This window comes from Silurus meridionalis, chromosome 12 (assembly GCF_014805685.1).
Source record: "Silurus meridionalis isolate SWU-2019-XX chromosome 12, ASM1480568v1, whole genome shotgun sequence".
Lineage (NCBI taxonomy): Eukaryota > Metazoa > Chordata > Actinopteri > Siluriformes > Siluridae > Silurus > Silurus meridionalis.
The window spans coordinates 22016401-22032984 of record NC_060895.1 but is presented as its reverse complement, the minus strand read 5'-3'; the positions used below and the strand labels follow the sequence as shown (position 1 = coordinate 22032984).

General features: G+C 37.2%; 1 protein-coding gene across 1 annotated transcript; it reads left to right on the top strand.

Annotated features, from left to right (window-relative positions):
* Positions 1–9772: 9772 nt before the first annotated feature.
* mmp13b (matrix metallopeptidase 13b) lies at positions 9773–16539 on the top strand. The gene is made up of 10 exons (XM_046863099.1): positions 9773–9871; positions 11228–11466; positions 11550–11698; positions 11795–11920; positions 12859–13014; positions 13123–13243; positions 13356–13489; positions 14429–14588; positions 14714–14838; positions 15321–16539. The coding sequence occupies exons 1-10, from the start codon at positions 9773–9775 to the stop codon at positions 15419–15421; spliced, it is 1410 nt and encodes a 469-aa protein (XP_046719055.1). The 3' UTR covers positions 15422–16539.
* Positions 16540–16584: the final 45 nt, after the last annotated feature.

Genomic DNA, 16584 nt, shown 5'->3' with positions numbered 1-16584 from the left:
AATAACCCTGTGCATGCTCCATGAAGACATGGTGTACAGTATGTTGAGGTTAAAGTGGAAGAACTCAAGTGTCCTGACCTGATAAGATAATGAGATAATTGGAGCTCACTCTGTATCAAGGTAGCTGTCAAAATGCAAAAATGTAAATGAATGGAACACTAATTACAAACCAGATCTTCCTGACCTGATTAGCATGCCATATATGAGAAATAAGAAAAATAATGCCTTTACCTCTAATTTAGCATTGAACAAGTTTTTAAGCTGCGAAAAAAAAAATTATATTGAAATGAAAAAATAGAGAATATCACTGAATTTGACATTTTTTTGTAATTTTTTTATTTTTAATAAAAGACAAATATTTTCTTAATGGTAAATCCTAAACTAAAGGAAGATTTTAAACCAAATCCTCCACATCCATTTTATGCAAAACAGCTAAATATTTTTTTTTTACCACTTTATTACCACTTTAATCTCATATTGCTATAACTTTATTCTTAAACTATTTCTTCATTCTCGTAATTATCACTTTATTCTCGTATTGCGAAGACTTCATTCTTGTAATCCTTGATTTATGATTTTTTTATTTTTACATGCCATTTTTAAAATGCCATCGTAAAAGGCAGTATGTCTGGTTTGCAAACATTCAATTACAATTTTTTAAGAATACAATATTTGATATTATAATGAAAAACATTCGGGTCAGGCCTCGAACAAGGGTTGGCTGTAGGAGAGACAGGATTTCTAGTAGTTTGCATTCGGGGGTTGTGTGTGTGTGTGTGTGGGTGTCGGGGGGTCAACCCACATTCACATTTCAAACAGGTTGAAAGTTACATTTTTAGTTGAAAGTCCAAAAGCGCAAAAATAGAAGCCAAAGAACAAAAATCCTAAACAACAGAGGATAAAAAAACCCAGAAAATATAAAAGGAAAAAATGTAAACTCGCAATGGGGGAAAAATTAAATCCATGGGAACTTGTGGGAGTCTTAAAGTCTTCCTCTGGAATTAGCAAAGCAAAAGTAAATACAATTGTAAAGACAAGAACTTGTACAGGGCTTATTGTGATAGTGGCCAATTAATATCAAAAGTAACAAATTCAATATCAAAATCAAATGACAAGCTAAAAAGTTCAGGATTCCAGATTGTGGTGTCAAAGAAAGACTTTATTCAGGAGAAACAACGTCAGACAGTTCCATGGAAGCATCCAAAAACAGTGTCAATCTCCATATACCCTCTTCTGCCACCCGTGTAACACCCACCTTTTTATTTATTAACCGCATGCCCCACCATTATCTTCAAACAGTTTTCCAATTTAATAAAATAAATGTAGCAAAACCCATCCATCATTATTTTTTCAAAAGTAACATGATTTACTCATAGTCCAGGCCTTGGCTTGTTTATACTCCTCTAACACGGAAACCACCTCAAACCCTGACCAGCTTTTCCTCTGACACTTTTATTACTCTTCACAAATCACCCTTTCAGAAGTTCAGAAGCAAAGTACATTGTTCTGACTCATGCTTCAAATATGCTGAGTCTAACACACACTAATCACTTTGAAAATACTGATTTGTCTGAGTACCACAAAAACACATGATAGAACCAAGTCAAGTCAAGTCAAGTCAAGTCAAGTCAAGTAGGCTTTATTATCATTCCAGCCAAATACAGTGCAGTACACAGTGAAACTAAACAATGTTCCCCCAGGACCGAGGTGATACGAGGGGCGTTCAAGTCAAACCAGGACATCTGAGTTCAAATAAAATATAAGAACAGATTTCGAAGATTGGAAACGTAATTTTATGACACGTCCCTGCTACAATTATACACAATTATACACAATTATACATTATCCCAGCATTTAACTAATGCCTGAAAAGATTCGGCACAGAAAGATTTGTCTGGACGCCTGAACCATCCGTGGACAGAATGCTTTACTCCGTCAACAGTGCTGAAACGCTGACCTCCGAGGAACTCGTAGATTATCCAGGATCAGTTGTTCCAAACGCTGAATGTTTACAGGAATGATTGCTGTGGGGTGGGTCTTTGTTTGAGGGCCAAATTGTGACATCTCTAGATGACTGTGTCAGAGCATCTTTAAAACTGCAGCTCTTGTGGGATGTTCCTGGTCTGCAGTGGTCAGTATCTATCAAAAGTGCTCCAAGGAAGGAAGAGTGGTGAACCGGCGACAGGGTCGTGGTGGCCGAGGCTCATTGATGCATGTGAGGAGTGAAGGCTGGTCCGTGTGGTCCGATCCATCAGACGAGCTCCTGTAGCTCTAACTGCTGATGAAGTTAATGCTATTAATGCACAATGGTTCATGACTGTTTTGGCAGCAAAAGAGGACCAACACAATATTAGACAGATGGTCATAATGTTATGCCTGTATGGTGTAAAGTGCACATGTGCAACATTTAGTGCAAACAAAAAGGGACACCATAAGACAAGTAGACGCAGTGACACTGTAGCACCGAACAGTATGCTACAGGCTTGTGAAATTGGAATACAAAACAGAATTTCGCCATTGTGTTTGTGTGTGTGTGTGTGTGTGTGTGTGTGTGTGTGTGTGTGTGTGTGTGTGATGACTTGCAGAAAAAAAACTGTTACATATTCTGGCTGAATGCTTTGGTACCTTTTCCCAAAGTAGAGTGTAGAGCAGTAGAGTGAAGAGTGTGTGTGAGGGGTGTGTGTGATCAGCCACAATGCTGGTGGTTCTACGGTTACAGTGTGTAGTGAAAATGTTCACGATGAAGGGAAAAGAGACCTCGACAATCTTCTCAGCCGCCCTCACTATCCGCTAAAGTAATGCAGCTGCTCAGGATGCAAATAGAACAAAAAGTACAAAGTATTACTGTGACAAATGAGGAACAAGACATACAGGAAGTGAGTAAATACAGGTGAAAATAATAGGAAACTAAAACAGAACACAGAGAAACAATGGCGACATCTGGTGGGTGAACAGGAGGAACACAAGGAAAGAAGAAGGAAAAAAAATAGAAGCCTAAAAGGACCCCCTTAAATCCTGACACTTTCTGCTTCTGGCCCTTAATCGAGTGAATATTTTGGCCCTTTATATGAAAGGTTTGGCAGCTCTGGTGTCTGTAGTATATTTAAATACATAAAGAAGTCACAATTTACATGAACTGTTTGCCTTAAACAATTCAGTGATCTGTAAAATTAAAGGCTGCACTAAACTTTAGCGACATAAAGAGTTTCTCTGCAATTTCATTTAAAATCATAAAACTTTATTACTGAGTCATTATAAACTCTCCTGAACTCAGTGTGAAGGAGCCTCGTTGTGTTAGTGAAGCTGAAGAAAGTGTATTCTGAGATGCTAACACCTACAAGTGTACTCTGATATGCTAATACCTGAGAGTCTTTTTTTTAGATAATAATACCTGAGAGTCTTTTCTAAGATGCTAATACCTGAGAGTGTATTCTAAATTGCCAATACCTGAGAGTCTTTTCTGAGATGCTTATACTTGAGAGTATTTTCTGAGATGCTAATACCTGAGAGTCTTATTTGAGATGCTAATACCTGAGAGTGTATTCTGAAATGCCAATACCTGAGAGTATTTTCTAATATACTCATACCTGAGAGTCTTTTCTGAGATAATAATACCCGAGTCTTTTTTAAGATGCTAATACCTGAGAGTTTATTCTGATATGCTAATAACTGAGAGTCTTCTCTGATATGCTAATACCTGAGAATGCATACATGACAGAAAAAGCTACAGCAACTAGCTGATGTTTTTGCATTTATAGATATCTTTTAAGCAGGTGAACGTTTCAGCGCTGTTACATGCTAACTCAAGCAAAATCTGTGGAGCTTCATGTACATTTGTGGGAATAGGGAATATAATTACAATTTTAGCTACTTAACTGTTACAGACTCTGCAAAAAAAATTAACAAATCTCTTCCAATGCCCATTTAAAACACAGACTTTGCATTTCTGCAGCTACATGATGCTATTACCTTAGCTCACATTTTTTTGGTTTTGGTCAAAACAATATACTGCAGTGTCACTGTGCTTTGGTAAAACGAACAGATTTACGCCTTGGGTTTGTACAGCTAAGTGTTTACTGCTTGGAAATGTATTGTGTGGTTCTCCCACTGGGTATTTCAGCTAACCACGAAAACATAAGTGACCCAAGTCAAGTCAAGTCAAGTCAAGTTTATTTGTATAGCGCTTTTCACAACAGACATTGTCTCAAAGCAGCTTTACACAAATCAACAGTGAAGGTGAATGGTGTGAATTTGTCCCTGATGAGCAGCCGTGGCGACTGTGGCAAGGAAAAACTCCCTTAGATGTTATAAGGAAGAAACCTTGAGAGAACCAGACTCAAAAGGGGAACCCATCCTCATCTGGGTGACATCAAGAGTTTGATCATATAAAATAAAAGACAAAAAATTCATCAATATTTCCTATTCCATTTTAAAAATTTCCTAAAAATAAGTTTGTGAGTTGAAAACCCTAAACACCGCAAGCTGCCAATCCTGGGCCCCTGAGCAAGGCCCTTAACCCCATAGGTGCTTAGGTGTATAAATGAGATAAATGTAAGTCGCTCTGGATTAGAACATCTGCCAAATAAATGTAGTTGATTCGTTCTGATCCCAATATGCTGTATTTCTCCACACAGAGACATTTCATTTTCAGCTCCTCTATACGTATATCTTTATCCTCGTGATGATGTTTAGTCCTGAAGCAGATCGTTCAGAAAAAAAGCCCCTAACCCTCATTACTTTATGACTCACAGCCCTTCAGGCGGATTTGGATCAGCGGTCCGTACAACCAGACAGCGATACGAGACACTTCTGCGTTCCGAGTGTGCGTGTCATGCCGAATGTGTAATCCTGCAAACAGCTTATTTTGTCCTCTTTTCTGTTGCATACCTCCTAAATTCAAGGTTGTCACCACGTAATTGTTTAAAAGACTAGGATTCCTGTCCCCACATTTTTGCACTTTGTGTGTGTGTGTGTGTGTGTGTGTGTGTGTGTGTGTGTGTGTGTGTGTGTGTGTGTGTGTGTTGTTATCAGGACATGTCCCCACGTGTACCACGTGCGACTACAGGGCAGTTTAACATTCCAAACTGAAAACAAACAACCGAACACTGATGATCTTTTCTGTAATAAATAAAAATTGTTCTACATCTCATAAGTTCTACTACATACCCTATAAAGACAAAAGTATTTGGACACCTGACTGTTCCATCTACAGCATATGTGATTCTTCTCCAAATTGTTACCACAAACCTGGATTCACACAATTGTATAGGATGTCTTTGGATGCTGAACCATAAAATTTTCCGCAAATCTGTTCCTGCATGACAATTCCCCTGTGCACAAAGCCTGCTCATGAAGACATGGTTTACATGAATGATCTTGGAATGGAAGATCTCCTGTTAGAGAGCCTTACTGAACATCTTTGGGATGAATGTGAACGCTGACTGCACCCCAAACACACTCCAAAATCTAGTGGAACATCTACCCAGGAGATTGGAGCTTATTATAACAGCACAAGGGAACTAAATGTGGAAGGGGATGTTCAAAAAAGCACATAGTAAATCCTATAGTCAGGTGTCCACAAACCTTTTGCCAGTATAGTGTATATATATGTCTTTCTTTATAGTTATAGCAACAATCAATAGTAGATTGTTGGACAGTGACTGTATCCAGTTCATTAGCGTCCATTTCTTCCAGTTTCTTGCGATCTTCAGGTGAATTTCTCCTCTTTTCCATTGACTTTTTTGTGACTTTCCTTACTAAATAGATATGACAGCTTCATGCGCATCGCTTTATCATGATCTGGCATTGGTTACCTTTATTCCTTTTTCATTCTACAAGGCTGCCTTCTGTCACTGCATGATACATAAATCTCACCAAACGATCTCAGCTCAGTGTGTGTATGCAGTGCCCTGTAATGAACTAAATTGCTATTTTTTTTTTTTATAAGATTGTAATATAGATTAATTAAAATGCAGTTCATAGTTCCTCTATAGTAGTGAGATAGTAGGACCTATCCATGACTCTGATTAGGTTAAAGTGTTATAAAGAGGATAAAGAAGGAATACTTGAGCTACAATGGAATTTAAGCTCTGACCTGGATTTTGAGTTTTGAAGGATGATTAATATGTTTAAAATTATATATATATATATATATATATATATATATATATATATATATATATATATATATATATATATATATATATACACACACCCCAAGATTGAACTGTTTGACCTTAATTCTATACATTATGTCTGAAGAAAACCAGTCAATGCTCAACACTTGCCCAAAACCATCCCAACAGTAAAGCATGGTGGTGGTAGCATCACGCTCTAGAGGTGTTGTTTAGTGGCAGGGACTTGCCAATTGGTCAGGGTTGAGGGAAAGCTGAATGGAGCAAAAGATATCTTTAATAAAAACCTATTCCACAGTGCGTAAGACCCCAGTCTGGGTGGAAAGTTCACCTTCCAGCATAACAAGAACAATAGGCAAACAGCCAAGGCAACAGAAAAGTCGCTTAGGGACAATCCTGTGAATGTTCTAGAGTGGCACAGCCCTGAATTGAATCCTATTTGCCATGTAAAATGGGAGAAAATCCCCCAATCCAGGTATGAAAAGCCTTCTGAGTCATCCACAAAAAGACTCGAGGCTGTAATTCCTGCCAAAGGTGCTTTAACTAAGTACTGAGTAAAGGATCTGAATCAGGCGCCCTTGAAAAAGGTCAAGGAGGTCTAAATACTTTCTAAATACACAGTATCTCACAAAAGTGAGTTCAGTACACTCCTCACTTTTCAGCAACCACTTTAATGTATCTTTTCAAGGGACAATACTGTAGAAATAAAACTTGGAGATATATATATATATATATATATATATATATATATATATATATATATATATATATATATATATATTTAGAGTATCAATGTGCAGCTTGTATACAGTACAGATATACTCTCCTCTAATAACTCAATATACAGTCATTATTATCAAAATAACTGTCAACAAAAGTGAGTACACCCTAAGTGATAACAGCCGTACATCATGTAACCAGGCAAAGCCACACGTCCTATTCATCATGTTCATGTTTTTGTGTATCTTGTATTAGAGGAGTTAAAATTTGGTGCTGTGGGTAAAATTCTCTCATACTGACTACTGGATGATTTGAGAATTTGAATTGTTGCTCTCCACAAAGATTGCTTAGACTATTAGAAGATCAGTAACACCTTGAAACTGAGTTACAGTTCAGTGGCCAGGGACATACAGATGTTTTCCAAGATAGAATCATCAAAAAAGTTGAGTCCTCGTGCTGTGCGTCTTGCTGTGGACTTTTTTATTTATTTATATATATATATATATATATATATATATATATATGCTGTAATCGTATTTACTACTAAAATGACACAATCTCCGTTGTTATATCCATTTCAAGGCGCTTATGTCAGGGATGAGGTTTGTGTCAAACTGTCAGTTTCCTGTTATTAAATTGTTTATTTATTTTCTAGCTAAATACACTGTATATTATATTCTGTACAAATTTAAGGGGACATTTTGCAGTATACATCCTTGTATTGCATTGTTTTCTCCAAGTCTTCGAAAATTCATTGAAAGTGGTTAGTACATGTACGTTACCTGAGAAACACCAAATTACACAAACTGTGGAAAAACAAACACAAGGAAATGATATCCGTGTGACTAGTTTTATTCATCGGGTTTGCTTAAAAATCTCTGTTAACTCTGTTCTTCAGTGAGACAGTTTACTTTTAATAATTATTTATTCAGAAAAATATCGCACGTCACAGGTTCAACATAAATCGGATTAGAATTTAGATAAAAAACAAAAAGACAAAAATTTATTGCAATTTATTTAATAATTCCCAAATCTTCACACTGAAGCCCACCCCCTATAAGACATCTGTCTGTAAATGAGACCTGACCGCATGTTGAGAAAATGCAGAGATGCCTCCTTTTCACCGTTTACTTCGCAAAACCACAAAAAGTCCCTCACCATGTTCCCCCACCTGCTCCTCCATGTGTTGTTTTGAAGAATGGAGGAGTCAGCGTGAGGTAAAAAACTGTTTACTTTACGAAATCTTACTTCCAAAAAGCTGCGACCTCTCGGTGAGGTCATTCCACGCTGTGCTTTTTTTGGTTTGCTCTGTTGGAATGGGAAGAGAGGAAGTGGCTGTGGTGCTTTTTCATGAATCATTCTTAGTGTCTTGAGTGAAAATGGTGACATCGATGCACCTTTTATCTTCACTGTATAGTGTATAGTTTCAATGGGGTCACTTTTCATAGATGTTATAAACAACTTGTATTTAAGTCAAAAGTTATTATGCTTATTGTTTATTTATGCATTTGAAAGCATCCCATTCCACATTTAGTCCGGATATAATAAGCTCCACTCTTCTGGGAAGATGTTCCTCTAGATTTTGGAGCTTGTGTGAGATTTATTCATTTTGTTCATACAGTGTAGTTCAGTACCTACAATGAAGCTAATTCATAGTTTACAACACCGGATTTAGATATAAAATAATATACATTTACCTTTGAAATACTGACCCCACATTAGGGTATGATCAAGAACGCTTACTCAAAGCAGCATGGACATGCATCACAGTCATGAGGCGCAACGGTGTGATCAGTCTCCTAGGAACGTCTGTTTAAATTTAGCAGCAGACGTTCAACATATGGTCTGGTTCACTTAGATCCAGATATCTAAGCAACAGAAAAACTCTTTTTAAACTATGATCCAATAGTGTGATAAAGCAGAGCTACAGTGACCACACATCCTGAAGTTTTCAGCAAGACAAGCTGATATCAGTTATTAATTATGTTGCAGGACTTTGTCTTGGAAACGACTTCTGAGTGTGAGAAGCAGCATGAACAGCGATTGTAAAGAAATTCATCTGGCTCGGTGGATGTTTTATAGGAAGCATATGTCAGCATTTACCTTCCGTTAGTGGCAAAGAAAGAAAGATTTATACTTGTCACATGTACTCTAGAGCAACATGAAATTCTTTACATTTCTTTGCATATCCCAGAGATGCTAGGAAGATGGGCTCACAGCGCAGGGTCAGATATTGCACAGCGCCCCTGGACCACAGAGAATCAAGGGCCTTTCTTAACGGCCCTAAGAGTGGCAGGCAGCTTGGCAATACCAGGGCTTGACCCCATGACATTCGCATCAGTAACCCAGAGCCTTTACCACTGAGCATCCACTTCCAATCTAACCAGAAAAAAATGTTTTTATTAAAAATAATTCTATTTGTAACATTTAGTAGACCTGCAATTCCTCAAATGCAAAGCAGAGGCAGTTTGGTGGTGGTGGGACTTGAACTTATAACCTTCCAATCCTAACACTTTAATCTTATAGCTACAGCTACTATGTATCATCATGTTCCTGTAATACGGAAGTGAGAAACGTCAGCGCACCTAATGCTTAATTTGGGTCTAAATAAACAACATGATTTCATTTTAATTAAAATAAACTTAAATTATAACCAGGACTCGTTTAGCCAGAAATCTGAAATCATTTGCTAAAATGCAGTGATGAATAATTGGACAGTCTTTCCAAAGCATTTCTCTCCCTAAAATTAACCACAGCATTGCTGCTGCCTGCACTTTTCCCTCTAGAAGGAAGTGCCGAAGGTACTTTTACATGAATCATGGCATGTTAGAGCCAGAGAGGTGGGGAAGCATCGAAGTCAGTATAAAAGCCCTGTGTTTCAGGAGCACTCATTCGCAGAGGCACTCGGTGCAGTAAACATGGAGATTATAGCTTTAGCTGTACTACTAGTGGCTGTGGGACAGTCATTCACAAAACCGCTTCCCACAGACGAGAGAGAGAGGTGGCTGTTGGCAGAGGTAAGGAAACATTTTTAAAGATGCAACAACTCTGTGGTGTGGAAAATATCTGAGCAAGTGAAATTAATTTTTGTAATAATCTGGAAAAAATGTCAAGGTTTTTAAATTTTAGTGAACAAAAAATGAATCACAAATTTCTCTAGATCTGGACATGGGTAAATAGAAATTTTTTAGAGATTTTTATTACTTTGAGGATTGAAATTTGCTTGCCATATATATATATATATATATATATATATATATATATATATATATATATATATATATATATATATAAAGAACTGTAACATTTAATTTATATTTTATTTTAAACTTGAAAAAATTAAATAATGTCTAGCAAAAGGTTTAATTTTCTGGCCATATTTGGGATTGTCTTCAGAATTTGTCTAAATTTAAATATGGAATGTTATACTATTTAATATTTGTCCCTTCATGGCTAATACGAAAAAAAAAAAAAAAAAAATATATATATATATATATATCAATTTATTTATTGTATATCTCAGTGAATGTATTTTTTTTTCTCAATCTAGGGCACATTTGTTTTGTATTAACTCTTTATTAGTTTATTTGACTTATTATTTATACAGTTTCTATTATGCTTTATTTAATTCAAAATTCTAAATCAATTTATGCTTCTTAAAAATAGTACAAACTCTTGAAAAAAGAACTTTTGTACATTGTGTTCTATTTCAAACGTCTGTGTGAATATGCTGTAAAACGGAATTATTACTATTAATTTATGTAAAGTTTTATTTATTAATATTAAGTATGCCTAAGCCTAAGCATTTATTTTCATTTTAGAACAAACCAACAGTGCACATTCAACATACTGACACAGAAAGCCTGGACTGAACGAGACATTTACTAAAACAAACAAGAAAAGAAGAAAGGGTGCTCTATATTTGTCACATGTACTTTATAGCCCCATGAAATTCTTACTTTTTTATATCAAAGCAATGTTAGGAAGCTGGGGTCCATCATAACACAACACCCCTGGAGCACAGAGGGTTAAGGACTTGCTCAGCTTGGCAATACCAGGACTTGAATCTTTGATTTTCTGATTAGTAACCCAGAGCCTTAACAACTGAGCTTCAACTTCCCCAAACATGAATTCCCATAACACAACTAGTTGACCAAGCACAGCAACAGTACACAACATGACAATAATATCCAAGACATCCAGTGATATTGTAATGCTAGTTAAAGATGTATATCGCACATGGATATGATACTGCACAAAGTAGAAGAGATAGTAGTGTAAAGCAGTATATATATAAGATATAAACTGATAATATACATCACTTTTATAAAACATGATCTTCAAGTAAGTTTCCTCTACTTCTTCTTGTGTAGCGATACCTCAGACGGTATTACGGCATGCAGCCCGGCCTGCTGGGAAAATCCAAATCCTCAGACGTGATGGCCGAGAAGATCCGTGTCATGCAGTCATTCTTCAAGCTGGAAATCACTGGGAAGTTGGATGATGACACACTTGAGGTCATGAACAAGGCGAGATGTGGTGTCCTAGATGTAGGAGAGTACAATCTCTTCCCTCAGAAGCCCAAATGGAAAAACACAGTTGTGACATTCAGGTGAGTCTTTTTTTTTTGTTCATTTTTTTTTTCATCTGGTTTTTATTGTTATCTGTTTAACTGTTATCTGTTTTTTCACACAGGATAACAAACTACACTCCTGATCTGAAGAAGGAGGATGTGGATAAAGCCATTCATAATGCCCTGAGGACCTGGAGCCTTGTGACTCCTCTGAGGTTCAAGAGGTTGCGTGAAGGCAACGCCGACATCATGATCAGCTTTGGGAGAGGAGGTAGATTCGCTTTTATGATGACTCAGGCTTATCGCATTAAATGTATTTACCTTTTCAGACCTGTTTTTTGATATCTCGATGTGGTTCAAATCACAGAACATGGAGATCACAACCCTTTCGACGGGCCTGATGGACTCCTCGCGCATGCTTACCCACCAGGATTAGGCATTGGTGGGGACACACACTTCGATGAGGATGAAACGTGGACGAAAGACTCGCATGGTAACGTACGGTTCTGGAATAATCAATGAATTTATATTCACAGTTCTCAGTGAATGCATTTGTTCTAATACACAATTGTTTTCACTGTAACAGCTTATTCATGTGGACTTATATGTAGTATAGCAGTCTTTAAATTATCTAAAGCCAATAATAAATTAGGATAATATATATTAGGATTATATTAGGATAAAACAACAGCATTTTTGGCATCTGCCTTAGTTTTTGATGTAAATTATATATATATGTATATATATATATATATATATATATATATATATATATATATATACACACACACACACACACACACACACACACACACACACTATATTGCCAAAAGTGTTGGGTCACCTGGGCATTGTGATTTTTGAGCATTGCATTCCACATTTAGTTCCTATTTGCTCTTATATTTCCCTCCACTCCACTAGATTTTGTTGTGTGCTTATGGATATTTGTGTTTATAAGCCACAAGGGTATTACAAAAGGCAGGTACTGATGTAGGGTGAGGAGCCCTGGGATGCAGTCAGCGTTCCTATAATTCTCAAAGGTGTTCAGTAGGGAAGAGTTCAGAGCTCTATAGCAGGCACTCAGGATCTTCAGCTCATCTTTCCTCAAAGCTAAATTTTATTATAGCGCATCTAAAATGTCCTGTACAATTGAGTGCATCCAGCTTTATGGTAACAGTTTGGAAAAGAACCACATATAGCAGGAAAGGTCAGGTGACCCAATACCTTTGGAAATATAGTGCACAATGCTCAAATTTGCACTTCTGATAGATACTAAACTGCATTTTGTTGCTGTGTACCTGTACAATAAAATAAAAATAAAGTTGTATCTATCTAAAGTTTTTCCTATAAAGTTGAATGAGAGAATTAGTCAAATCTACTGTATATAAGAAATTAAAAGTTTTGAAAGAGTTCCTCCGATTCCTCTTGCAGCATACAACCTGTTCTTAGTTGCGGCTCACGAATTCGGCCACGCTCTCGGCATGGCTCATTCTAACGACCCTGGCTCGCTGATGTTCCCGGTTTACTCATACGCCAAAGGATTCCCTCTGTCTGAAGATGACATCAAAGGCATACAAGAACTCTACGGTAAATACAAGACTTATGATATCATTAATAGAACAGTTGACGATACACATCTCTATTGGTTGTCATACCACGCTTGTAACCAGCCTTGTGTTTCTGGCTGATTTCTAGGCCCCAACCCGGATCATGAGAAATTTAAACCTAAACCCGAGGCTCCAAACAAATGCGACCCCGAGTTAAGCATCGATGCCGTGACCGAGCTCCGTGGAGAGACGCTTATTTTCAAAGACGGGTGCTCTATGATAAAGATATTTTTTTGGCATTTCACTCCAACAAATTCATTACTGCATCATTAGTTTTAAACTCTGCTCTAAATGTAATTGTGTTTCTACTTCATCTGGCAGATATTTTTGGCGCTTGCACCCACAGTTCACTGAACCCGAACTCACGCTTATTCATTCCATATGGCCTCAACTCCCAAAGAAAATAAATGCGGCTTATGAGAACCTTGAGAAGGATCTGGTCATCATATTCAGTGGTTTGTATTTTCCTTTCACATAATGCTCTTTATATAATATCATATTCATAAATGTTATTAGGGCCATTTTCACTCTTAAACTCCAAAAGAATCCGAAACATGGATCAAGCACTATTATCTGACTGAGCCAGATATCCAGACATGGCACTAAACCCCACTGTGCTGTCTAACTGGCACATGTCACACTCATGCACATTATCTAATTACAACCATACAATTGCAAACTAGCTAAGTATAGCATGCTAGCTAGCATTATGCTAACTATCACGGTTATGTAATTGAATCCATAAATAAGGTTTGCTAGTAAGAAAGCTAACTGTCTAACTATGCTTATGTGCTAGTTTTGACGTTGTGCTGATTAGTACATTATATAGGCCATTAGCCATATTTGCTTCCAAGCTAACTAACAATAGCAGTTGCAATCTTTAGCTTCTTTAGCAAGCTAACACTTGACAGGATATTATCCTAAATTAACGTTTAATTTAAAAAATCTGTTGCTACTCAAGTGCTTTTTATGGCAAACTATTATTCTAATTAATCCAAGCATTGGCTAATGCAAGCATTATTGCAACAAAGCAAATTAGTCTAGCTAATAAAAGGCAAACTATAAGGCTTGAACTGCATAAGAGTAAGAAAGATGATAGATTTAGTTTCCAGATTGTCATATAGAGAGAAAGAGTAACAAATAACCTTTATCTTTAACAACATATTATTATTATTATTATTATTAGTAGTAGTAGTAGTAGTAGTAGTAGTAGTAGTAATATTGTAGTATAAAATCTATGAATATCTATGGTATTGTCAACATTATATTTATACTCATCTTTAATTGTTTTTTATGTTATTTGGTGGGGATGTGGTAGTTCATTGGCAAGAAAGTATTTCACTGTGCTGTAACGTATATGTGACAAGTGAAATGTCTCTTTCTCTTTGTTGAAGGTATCAGAATGTGGGCTCTCAACGGTTACACCCTGGTGGCAGGCTACCCAAAATACATCCACACGCTGGGACTCCCTAAATCCATACGCAAAATCGACGCTGCGGTTCACATCCGTGACACGGGCAAGACTCTGCTCTTCACTGACGAGGAGTACTGGAGGTAGATTGAAACTCATATCAAAAACATCAGAAATTGGAAATACATCATAAATTAAATAGAGAAAATCAAGAATAAAGTTTGTGCAGAAGGTAGAGTCTGAACACTGACATCGATTTCATTCACAGTTACAATGAACAGAGTGCCACCATGGATCAGGGATACCCCAGGTCTATAAAGGACGACTTCCCTGGGATGCAAGAGAGAGACGGGGACGAGGTGGATGAGGTGGACGCTGCCACCTATAAAAATGGTATGGGTCAGCTTTATCATGCTGAACACACCTGATATTCAGTGTTGTGCTTCAGACAATATGTGAGATACAGTAAGGTGGGGGCGGTGTTATAGGAGAAATAATCCATCCTGAAGTGTTTTATTTGATTACAATCTAAAAACGTAATGTCATCTGTTTAGACTTGGAATTAATGTTGGTAGAAAATAGCAGGTAGTCCCAGAGTTATGATAGTTCCACTCTACATTGGCGATAGCGATCCGAAAAAATTGTACAAATATTTTACGTTTTGCGCGGCAGGCAAACGTAGCAGTACCATTCTTTAAGAGTCCTGGGTAGGCTAGACCACGTCTTTTTAGGTTACGATGCACATATCGGAAAGCATCTCCATCGTAAGTTGGGGGCTACCTGTACAAGAAGAAGAAAAAACACAGTTTGTCATATTATGGGACATTCTAGAATATCTATACATCATTTTTTTCTCTGTGCTTCATTTTTAACAGGATACTTGTACCTGTACCATGAGAACCTGCAGTATGAGTACAGCTACAATAGACGGAAAGTCACACGCATCATGAGAGCAAATGAACTGCTGCACTGCTGAGCTCTTACAATGCGCACGTCTCTCACAACCTTTACTTTATTACTAACTTACAAACAACGCGGGTTTTTTTTTTTTTTAATTTATGAATATTTTTCAAATACTGAGCTGGTTCAGTTAAAAACAAAGATGCAGTAGATCTGATTATTTGTGCATGTGTTTATAGTTTGGTGAGATTGTACCTAAAAGCCTACAGAAAGGCTACAGAAAAAAGAAAGAAAATTTTATTTGTCACGTTTATATATATGACATTTTGGCAGACGCCCCTATCTAGAGCAACTTACAAATATCTCATTCATACAACTGAGCAGCCTTGAGCTTTAAGGAGGGCCCTGCTTGGTGTGGCTGGGATTTGAACTCATGACCTTTAGATCCAGTGCATTAACATTTAAGCTACCATTTTACAGCACTGTGAAATTATTTCTCCACTTATCTCAGCTTGTTAGGAAACCGGGGTCAGAGTGCAGGGTCTGCCATGGTACAGTACCCATAAATAGAGAGGGTTGAGAGCCTTGGTCAAGGGCCTTTGTTAACAGTGGCAGTTTGGAAATACTGGGGCTTAAACCCCTGACCCCCTAATCAGTAACTCACAGCCTTAACCACTACGCTACTACTTCTACTTTACTTAGATAAGACCTATAATATCCCTTTACGACAAGTGCCAGGTGTCATACAGTAATTTTTTCACGCAAATCCAGTGTGTTAATCAGTTAAACTGACATTATAATTGTCAAAAGCACTGAACGAGGTGGTATCAAAAAGTTACGAGACTTGTAACATGCCAACAGGTGGCAGCACACGGCTGCACGCACAGTCACAGGGAGCACCAACTTTCATTAAACATCGTCCTGTGTTTATCAGGAGCTGTGCAACTGGTGCTATTAGAATAATAGAAGACACACTTTGAAAAAGAAGACTTCCAGGACATATTCCAGAGGTGGCAGGAACATGGGGAGCGCCGTATTGTTCTGCAAGGGGACTATTTTGAAGGTGATAGTGTCTAAACGTAGATAGATAAAGTACTTACTTGTAAACAAAGCTATACTCTAAACTGTTTTTGATACCACCTCGTGTGTAACCATTGAAATAAGTCTGCATAGATCTTCTCAATAAACTTTTTATTCCTACAGGCTTGTAATCAAGACTTTTTTTTGTCAATTTAGATT

Coding starts and splice junctions, on each gene's coding strand:
- mmp13b (XM_046863099.1), top strand. CDS start 9,773: ATGGAGATTATAGCTTTAGCTGTACTACTAGTGGCTGTGGGACAGTCA. Junction 11,699..11,794: donor GATCAGCTTTGGGAGAGGAG/GTAGATTCGCTT, acceptor TTCAAATCACAG/AACATGGAGATCACAACCCT. Junction 13,490..14,428: donor TCTGGTCATCATATTCAGTG/GTTTGTATTTTC, acceptor TCTTTGTTGAAG/GTATCAGAATGTGGGCTCTC.